This window comes from Pezoporus wallicus, unplaced genomic scaffold, assembly GCF_028554395.1.
Source record: "Pezoporus wallicus isolate ANWC-B61680 ecotype Strahan unplaced genomic scaffold, APGP_CSIRO_Pwel_v1 contig_11994, whole genome shotgun sequence".
NCBI lineage: Eukaryota > Metazoa > Chordata > Aves > Psittaciformes > Psittacidae > Pezoporus > Pezoporus wallicus.
Genome location: NW_026635733.1, coordinates 178,261 through 188,019, shown reverse-complemented (window position 1 = coordinate 188,019; position 9,759 = coordinate 178,261). Strand labels below are relative to the sequence as shown.

The 9,759-nt window shown below is 56.7% G+C and overlaps 1 protein-coding gene across 1 annotated transcript; it reads right to left on the bottom strand.

Annotated features, from left to right (window-relative positions):
- Window positions 1-1,862: 1,862 nt before the first annotated feature.
- Window positions 1,863-3,150, bottom strand: LOC130593094 (HEPACAM family member 2-like). Its single transcript, XM_057397976.1, has 2 exons — window positions 2,324-3,150; window positions 1,863-2,207 (listed from the first exon to the last, which is right to left on the bottom strand). The coding sequence occupies exons 1-2, from the start codon at window positions 2,586-2,588 to the stop codon at window positions 1,894-1,896; spliced, it is 579 nt and encodes a 192-aa protein (XP_057253959.1). The 5' UTR covers window positions 2,589-3,150; the 3' UTR covers window positions 1,863-1,893.
- Between the last annotated feature and the right edge of the window lie 6,609 nt (window positions 3,151-9,759).

Sequence of the window (9,759 nt, the reverse complement as noted above, 5' to 3'; positions counted from 1 at the left end):
CAACTAGCCACAGTGTGGTTTTCCATCCTTAGGGGATCACACCCTTGTCCTCACTCTCAGCCCGAGTTTGTTGTGGTCACAGAGAGCGAGCACAACCCAAGAAGGTTTCGAGACTCACTTCCCAGAAACTTTAGAGCCCTTTGGAGAGTTCCAACCAATCCACCCAATAAGGAGCATTTTTCAGAGTGGGTCTGCTCATGCTCTGCATCTGCTGCACCCTGGAGGCAGCTTGCTTCCTGCCACTCTGGAAAGTCTTAGTGGAAACCAGAGTGTGGCCTCTTTGGGAAGTGCAGTGCTTCCCCTCCGGGCAAGGTTCCACTCTCCCAAAAACCACAGCACGAGCTGATGACTACTTTTGCAATTGGAGGACCTGGGACAGGACCATCACTTCCCCCAGCACATCCCGCTGCAGAAAATGCACAACAAGAGTTAAAAAGCCAGCACTGATGGAGAGCAGGTGATGGAGCAAAGGGGTGATGGGCTTAGAGCAGCTCAAAGTCTCCTCCATGCAGGGGTGCTCAGTGCCTGCTTTGCCAGAAGTAACGTGTGGTATGAGGCTTTGGGTGGGGCAATCAAGGATATTTCCAGAGCGAATCCCAGTGGGGACTAAACAGGGAAGACAGCAAATCCTTAGAGCCTCTGGAGAGTGGAGAGCAAGCCCTCAGCTGCCTCTTGGTCCTGTGAGGAGCAGCTGGCAAAGAACCCCGAGCAATCCCACGTGTCCAGCTCACGATAAATTCAGGCTTTTAGCTACAGCTGGAGGAGCAGGACCAGCCCCAAAGAGGGCTGGAGGCATCTTACCTACAGCCGCTGTGACACTAGTGGTTCCTTGACCTGCACCACACAAAGAGACCTGCGGAAAAACCAGTCACCATCAAACACCAAAGAGATGCTGCTGGGACAAAGTGTGGCAAAGTTCAGCTGGGAAACCTGGAGCCAGGTGCTCCAGTGCAGGGCAAACATTGGGCTCTGGAGGAAACCGCCCTGCCCATCCCCACTCTGGGTGAGCAGGTAGGGCAGGAGCATCACAGGGATGATGGGAACAGAAGCACAGAAGGGAGATCCCAGCACCTGTCCAGTGCCTGGAGGATTTTCCCAGGAAGAACCTGGCAACTTTGTGCAGTAGCAAAACACAAGCCTAAGTCACCCAGGAGAACTCCTACTGCTGTTTTGAACTGACAGATCCCAGTCTTGGGCTTTTATTCCTCTTTCTGTTTTCCTCTCCAGGTCGGCAAGCTGAGAATTAAAACCCTCACTTTGCCAGGGCCTGGGGATGGGCTGGAAAACTTGGCTCTCCAGCTCCGAAAAAAAGGAGGAAAAGCAAAACAAGCAAAGAGGAAGCACGCTGCCCTTCTGTGGGCAGGAAACCAACACCGACCGCAGGAGGGCTCGGTGCTCTCACCGTACAGGGCTGTGTGACGTCACCCAGCACCCAGGGGGAAGGTTGGTCCTTAGGGGACTGAGCCAGGTAAGGAAAGGGAAGTACAAGCAGGCATTTTCCTGACAAGCTTCCCTGAGAGCAGGGATGCAAGCGAAGGGAGCAGAGAACACCACAACCTCCTTGGATAGGGGATGCCCTGCTTGCAATGACAGCAGTGACAGGCTTCCTGGTCCCAGTATGACCATGCCACCTCAGCCAGCACAGAGCCTCATCCCGCATCCCTCCTCGCATGCAAGCACCCACTGCAGCGGCCAAAATGGCAGGGCAAGAGCCAGGCCCAGCACTCACCCGCTAGCGAGCCCACAACAACGCACGCCAGCATCATGGGCAGCACCACATTCGCTGCATCTGCAGAGAAGAGAATCCACAGTGTCTGCACCCAGACTGAATTTAACACACACACACTCCCTCCAAGCAAAAATCTGCCACCAAAACTTGGTGGTTTGGAGCCATTACCCCTGTTTCTTTTCCTGGGCACAGAGAGGAAACCCACACTCACTCTGGACGTGGAGCAGGAAGGAGGTTTCATTTTGGCTGACTCTGTTGCGGACTACACAAGTGTAGTAGCCACTGTCATTCATCGAGGCTCTCAGGATGCACAGGGTAGTGTTCTCAAGCTGGATATGGTCGCTCCCCAGCAACAACACTCCGTTTTTCTTCCACCAGTAAGCGTCTGCCTTCCCTTCCAGGACGTTGCAAACCAGTTTGGTGTTGTCTCCTGCCTTCACTGATGAGTTGCCCACAATTTCTGGCTTGGAAAGTGGTTCTAGGAGAGATGGAGTGACTGTCGATGTTCAAATCCACAGTTCCCCAGGTCCCAGACCCAGAGCACCTTCCAGCTCTCTGGCTGCAGAGGAGGGAGGTTTCTATCTCATCACTCACCCACAACGTGCAGCTGGAACCAGCCCGTGGCCTCCAGCTCGGACCTGAAGCGGTACAGCCGGTCATCCCCCCGCTGCAGCACCATCTGCAGCGAGAAGTCTGTTCTGTTGAACCTCACATGGTTCTCGTAAGGGTGAGAGGTGGTGCTGGCTCCATCGAAAGCATAACTGAGGATGGCTCCTTCCTGCTGGGCAGTTCTGTATTCCCAGATGACAGCTCTGCCGCCCTGCAGCGGTGGAACCGTCAGATGCACGGTGCAGCCCATGGCCGAGACGAGTCTCCCTGATGCTGGCCTAAGGTCAGCGGAGTAGCAGGGAGCAAGCGTACGGCCTGAAGAAGAAAGGAGACGTTAGTGCACAGCTCCTGAGGGGCAGCTCCTGCCTCCCTGCAGCGCTGAGGACTTGAGGATGTCACAAAAGCATGGAATGGTTTGGGTTCGGAGAGACCTTAAAGCTCCTCCAGTTCCAACCCCTGCCACGGGCAGGGACCCCTTCCACTGGAGCAGCTTGCTCCAAGCCCCTGTGTCCAACCTGGCCTTGAACACTGCCAGGGATGGGGCAGCCACAGCTTCTCTGGGCACCCTGTGCCAGCGCCTCAGCACCCTCACAGGGAACAGCTTCTGCCTAAGAGCTCATCTCAGTCTCCCCTCTGGCAGGTTAAAGCCATTCCCCTTGGCCTGTCCCTACATCCCTTGTCCCAAGCCCCTCTCCAGCTTTCCTGCAGCCCCTTCAGGCACTGGAGCTGCTCTAAGGTCTCCCCTTCAGGAGCCTTCTCTTGTCCAGGCTGACCCAGCCCAGCTCTCTCAGCCTGGCTCCAGAGCAGAGCTGCTCCAGCCCTTGCAGCATCTCTGTGGCCTCTTCTGGGCTCACTCCAGCAGCTTCACGTCCCTCTGCTGTTGCTGCCCCAGAGCTGGATGCAGGTCTGCAGGGGGGTCTCCCCCAGAGCACAACAGAGGGGACAATCCCCTCTGTTAAAGTTACTTCTTGCTTTAAGGAGTGCCATGGCAAAGCAGGAGGCCCCAGTGGGCCACCGGCTCCCAGCTCCCACTCAGGAGCCGTTTTCCTTGCTCCAACCACCCAACGCGCACAACCCCGGGTGTGACGGCGCCGGAGGAGCCCATACACCCCTTCCCTTGGCGCCGCTGACAAGAACACATGCCCGGAGCCGGGGAAGGCCCCGGGCCCTCCCGACGTTCCTTTAAGCGCTTCTGTCCGGAGACAAGCAGCGTTAATGAGCGCCCTGTCCCTGGAATCGCATTCGCTTCTCACAGCGGGAGCCGGAGAAGCTGCCGGGACCCGCTGCCCCCCTCTCCGCTACGCCCCGCAGCGGTGCTCGCTCCTCGGGCGTGAGGTCCGGAGGCCCCCGCGGCAGAGACTTGCCTGTGATGGCATGGCCGGCGGCCGCGCTGCAGGGGCAGCCGAGGGGCAGGAGAAGGAGGAGGAGGAGGAGGACGGGGCCGGGCAGGGGCAGCATCAGCGGGGTCGGAGCGGGGCACCCGGAGTCCCGGAGCTCCCCCCGCCGCTCCCGTGGCCGGCCCGCCCCGCGGTACCGGGAGCCGCCTGGCCCGGGAGCGGCGGCTCCTCCCAACGGCAGCGAGAGGAGGGGAAGCCGCGGGTCTGGCTTCTGCCTCCCGGCCTCTCCTCCTCTCCTCTTCTCCTTCCAGTCCCTGCTCTTCTTTCCTGTTCTTTTCTCTTCTCTTTACTGTCCTCCTCCCTCTCTCCCCCTCCTCCTCTCCTCTTCCTTTCCTCCTCTTCCTCTCTGTGAGAAAGGAGATCACCTTTAGAAAAATTTAACCGGGGACAAAGTCAGTGGAGCAAAGGCTTTTTCACAACACTGGGTGCGTGCCTTCATATCCTGCATGCCCACCTGCGAGCAGAGGCAAAGTTTCATATAGTCAAGCCTTCTACATATTCATAGGAATTTCAGGAAGACAAATCCCACCTCCCGATGGCTGATGCAATCTTCATTCTTTCTTCTGTGCGTATCCAGGAGGGTCCTTTAAGAGCTAGTTGATAAGGGCCTGTAGTCTTATTTGATACGAAGTGTTGATCTACTTAACCCCACGCATGTACCTAAAGCCCTTATAACTTGTTCTGTTACTTCGAGATTAGATGTTGGCTTGATCAAGCATGACTGCCATATATCCTACATCTGGCCTTAAAATTCCCTTGTTCCTGTTTCACAGTTTCAGGAACTTATTCTTCTCATCCACCTATGCAATTGTGCTTAAGCAGGATACAATGCAAAAACAAAGACAAAGCAAGCTTTTGCTGAAGCAAACTATGTTATCACATTCTCTCTTCTTCTTCTCTACCTTTTTGTCCTCTCGTCCTCTTCCTTTTCTTCCTCCTCCCTGTCCTCTCCTCTTTCTCCCCCTCTCCTCCCCTCCCCTCTCCTCTACCTCCTCAGAACAACAAAACCCAAAGGCAACCCCTCCATCTGTCCCAGCTCTGTTTGCCACGGTGCAGATCCCCCCGTGTGAGGTCCAACAGGGACTGGAGGAGCAGCATCACCACATTCCCCTTCCCCACGGGCCCTCAGCAGCACTGGGAAGAGGAGAAGGAGAAGGCAGGTGAAAGATGACAATGGCAATGAATGGGGGGTTGATAATTTGCTGGAGCAGCTGGAGGCAGGCGGTGCAGGAGAAACCTCCTGTTCCTGCACAAGAGTTGTCCCATAAAGCACAGGGGAGCAGGGATTTTCTTGCCCTTCCCACATTATTTCCATCCCTGTAGCAGCTTTGGAGGGCACTGAAGGGTGTCTGCACCAGCACAAGCTGTTCTGCCACAGCAAAACCCTGCATGGTGCTTTGTATGGTCTCATGTCGGGAAACCAACCCTGGAGAATAGATAGATTAGGTAGGTAGATGATAGATAGATAGATAGATAGATAGATAGATAGATAGATAGATAGATAGATAGATAGATAGATAGATAGATAGATATAGATAGATAGATAGATGATAGATAGATAGATAGAAAGAAAGAAATAGATGGATAAGACAGATATAAATAAAACCGAAGCCAAGCCACACTGGTTTGAGCACCCCCATGCAGAGGAGCTTCCTGATGAAGGCAGGTTCAGACACCACTTCAGCTTCTATTCCTAGCCCCAGACAACTTCAGGAATGCAACAAGCTCAAAACCTGCCATGACTGGGTCCCCTCGGGCCCTGCCTGATGCCTTTGGGTGGTGCTGGTGTTGGGGGAAACTTCCAGTGTCCCCCCAGGTACTCCTGGAACTGGGTATGTTGCTCTCACTGGAGATGCACAAAGCTGCTGCACACGCCAGACGTGCACAAGCTGACCACACAGAACGAGCACCAGCTAAAGCACAGGCTTGGCAGAGCACAGCACTGAAAAAACCTGCTGCAGAGCACAGGGGCCCTGAGAGAGGCCCAGGATCCTGGGGTACTCCCGATGTTGTACATGGCCGTGTTTTCCTCTTCCAAGAGCTCTTCATCACTGTCATGTCCCAACTCATCCTCTTGGCTCAAGCTTAAGTGCTGGCCTGGAGTGATGCAGGGAGGAGAGGGGTGGCCTGACCCAGCGTGGGCAGAGGAAGATCCCCAAGAAGACATCACGATCTCCAGGAAGACACCAAGATCCCCTCCAAAACCATCATGATTTCCAAGAAGACATAACAATCTCCAAGAAGGCATCATCATCTACAGGAAGAGATCACAGTCTCCAAGAAGGCATCAAGTCTCAAGTGGAGCAGCTTGGCCAGTGTGTATGCACAGGCAGGGAGACCAGGGAATGGTCCCAATACAGGGAGTGAGATCAGTTGTTGTCGTGGGAGAGCAGAAGGGTTGGGATATAGAATCATAGAATCACAGAACAGTTTGGGTTGGAATGTACCTTCAGAGCTCATCTAGTCCAACCACCTGCAATGAGCAGGGACATCATCTAAATGAGGGATCCCAGCCCAGAGAAGGGGCTCACCGGAAGAATCTGGCCATTCCTCCCCACCGGACCCTGGGGACACGATGTAACCCGGCATCGTGTCCCACTGCCCAGCTCAGGGAGCAGCCCTGGGACAGACACATCTTTGGGATGCAGTGGTGGGTCCTGTGGCTGATCCATGCTGTGTGAGGAGAAGCAGGAGTTTGGGACAGGATGAGCTTTAAGGTCCTTTCCAGTACAAACCAGGCTGGCATTCTGTTACTATCCTGAATGAACAAGCACCAGGACACTCTGAGCTCAACGTCTTCCTGCCAGTGACCCGAAGCAGTTGGAACCCACACAGAGCACAGCGCGGGGGGGGAAGAGGGCGGGGAGAGGCAGCGAGGGCTTCTTGAGCTGCAATGACTCCACATCCCGGGGGGCTGATCACGCAGCCACCACGTGTTGGGAAGCATCAGCCGCTCAGTAAACCAGGCCAGGCTGCGGGCTGCCTTAAAGGCACAGCTCCGGGAAGCTGAGATCTGGCACTAGAGCTCTGTCCCGGAGGTGGAGAAGGGCCTGGCTCCAGAGGGTCCAGCCTGGCCCAAACCCAGCCCGTCCTGTCACTGCTGTGAACCACGGGACTATAAACACGGTCAAATCACAGCCTCCTTTCCTGAGGCAAAGCTGAAGCGGATCCAAGGGACGGGCTGCAAACTCTCAGACACACAATTCACACCCCCCAGCCCAGCCCCTTGCTGGCAGCACGGCCAGAGCCCGCAAACACCTTCCTCTAAACTTGCTCCGCACCACAGTGCTCAGGAAACCCGGGCGCAGGCTGGGTGAGCTGGCGCTGCCAGGGCACAGACCTGGAAACACTGGAAGTGAAAGCAGCTCCTGGGCCGGAGCAGGAGGGCTTGGTTCTCCCAGCTGGCTCCCTCCCAGGTATCTGCTCACAGCTTGGCTCCAGTGCTGCCCTGACTCACAGCCCGCCTGCTGGGCGAACCTCCCAGCAGGCACCAATAGCAGCTCCAGCATACCAGGTTCTTGCAGCTCCCCTCTGCTCCCCAGCACAGCCCATTCGTGTCCTGCCCATCCCATGCAGCAGCACATCCACAGTAGTATCCGCAGACTGGTTTGCGTTGGGAAGGACCTTAAAGCTCATCCAGTTTCAACCCCTGCCATGGGCAGGGACCCCTTCCACTAGAGCAGCTTGCTCCAAGCCCCTGTGTCCAACTTGACACTTGAACACTGCCAGGGATGGGGCAGCCACAGCTTCTCTGGGCACCCTGTGCCAGCGCCTCAGCACCCTCACAGGGAAGAGCTTCTGCCTAAGAGCTCAGCTCAGTCTCCCCTCTGGCAGTTTGAAGCCATTCCCCTTTGTCCTGTCACTACCTGCCCTTGTATTGCTCCAAATCAGACAGAAGAGGAAGCAGGACCTGCTTGAGCCTTTGGTATGCTGTTCTCTGCACACAGGCAGCTTGGAGAATGGGGCCCTCACATATAGGGATGTGTAGGGGACCAGCTCTCAGCCCCCATAGTTCTCCAAGTGCCACCTCCTGGGGAAGGACCCCCAAACAGCTTCATCCTCCTCCTCCTCTTCATCTGCCTTGTGCTCTGACTGTGGTGAGGAGCTTGGCAGTGCTGCAGGGACAAGGGCACCACCTGCAAGGACGGGCAGGAATGTGTAAGCACAAAAGCAGGACTGGAAGGAGTGGTTTGCTTTAGTGCTCCTGACCTGGCAACTGAGGAAAAGGACAATTCTGTCCCCCTACCCATGTCCAAGGCAATTAGGGACCTGAGGGGGACTTGCTGCTTCCTCCCAGCCTCACAAAGACATCAGGAAGAAGATAATCTGGACCTAGAGCTGCTTTTCCCTTTTAATTTTTGCCTGGAATAGTTGCCTCCTCCTGCATCCTGGGGCTCCATACGGGAAACGGGTCTGCACAAAGCCAGGGGAGGCACCAGGATTCCGTGAAAGAGGCAGTGCCGGCCCTGGCATGCAGGATGTGGAGTGGGATGAGTTCCTCTTTGAAAAGAGAATTTAAAACCCCTGCATTGAGTAAGAGCACTGATAAAGTAAGGCACTGATGTAGCTGCATATTCCAACCAGCTCTCCCTGTTCCCCAGGTCAGGGGTCCCTGGATAACAGACACTCTGCAAGACCCAGCACAGAAAGAGCAGTTTAATCCTGCCCCAGTGTTATGACTGTAATACCCCAGAGGGTTTTAAGGACCAAAGCGGGGCCTAGCAGGGGTTTGGTTCACAGCCTGGCTGAGGGAACGCAGCTCCCTGCTGCGGGCTGGGACAGCCGCATTTCCCACACCCCATCCCAGGAGAGGAGGGAGCAGTTCTGGAGGGGACGGAGTCTTGTGGGTTTTATCAACAGCTCGTTTCCTTGCAGAGGCAAAAGCACTAAAAGCCACAGACTCACCTGACTGCAGAGCAGGTATCTCTCCAGCCTTTCTGTTTGCTTTCCAAACAGCTCAGTGTTTCTGTTCCGGAGTGACTGGGTGCTCTGCAGGACAGAGCGTTGTGGGGTCAGCTGGCAGACAGGACAGTTGCCCTGCTCCCAGCAGGGGTGGGTTCTTCAGCCCAGAACCCCTCCGTATGCTGGGCCGCATCCCCAGAGCATGAGCAGCAGGTTGAGGAAGGGGATTCTGCCCCTCTGCTGTGCTCTGGGGAGTCCCCCTACTGCAGTCCTGATCCAGCTCTGGGAGGAGCAACACCAGAGGGACGTGGAGCTGTTGGAGCGAGTGCAGAGAAGGCCACGGAGATGCTGCAAGGACTGGAGCAGCTCTGCTCTGGAGCCAGGCTGAGAGAGCTGGGCTGGGTCAGCCTGGAGAAGAGAAGGCTCCTGAAGGGGAGACCTGAGAGCAGCTCCAGTGCCTGAAGGGGCTGCAGGAAAGCTGGAGAGGGGCTTGGGACAAGGGATGTAGGGACAGGACAAGGGGAATGGCTTTAACCTGCCCGAGGGGAGACTGAGCTGAGCTCTTAGGCAGAAGCTCTTCCCTGTGAGGGTGCTGAGGCGCTGGCACAGGGTGCCCAGAGAAGCTGTGGCTGCCCCATCCCTGGCAGTGCTCAAGGCCAGGTTGGACACAGGGGCTTGGAGCAAGCTGCTCTAAGTGGAAGGGGTCCCTGCCCGTCGCAGAGGCTGGAGCTGGATGATCTTTAGAGTTCTTTCCAACCCAAACCAATCCATCATTCTCTGATTCTGTATCCCCCCTAGGCAAGGCCTGGGATGATGCCCAGCAGCAGTTGCCCGCTTCCTGCAATCCTTTACCTATCGGCGCTCCCAGGGGCGCCCAGCCGAGCCTCGGCCAGACCTGCTGCCCCGCAGGGACGCGCCGCCCATCACCGGCTCGGCTCGGCTCGGCTCGGCTCGCGTCCGCCCAGCCCCGGAGGGGTCCCGCTGCCCGGAGCCGTGTGTCCGCACGCCAACGACCGCCCCCGCAGGTCCCGATGCCCCGGGAGGTGTCTGCGTGAGGCCCCGCCCCATGACCACCCCTGTCCCGCCCCTCCACGGTCCGTCCCGCCGCCGCCGCCGCCGCCG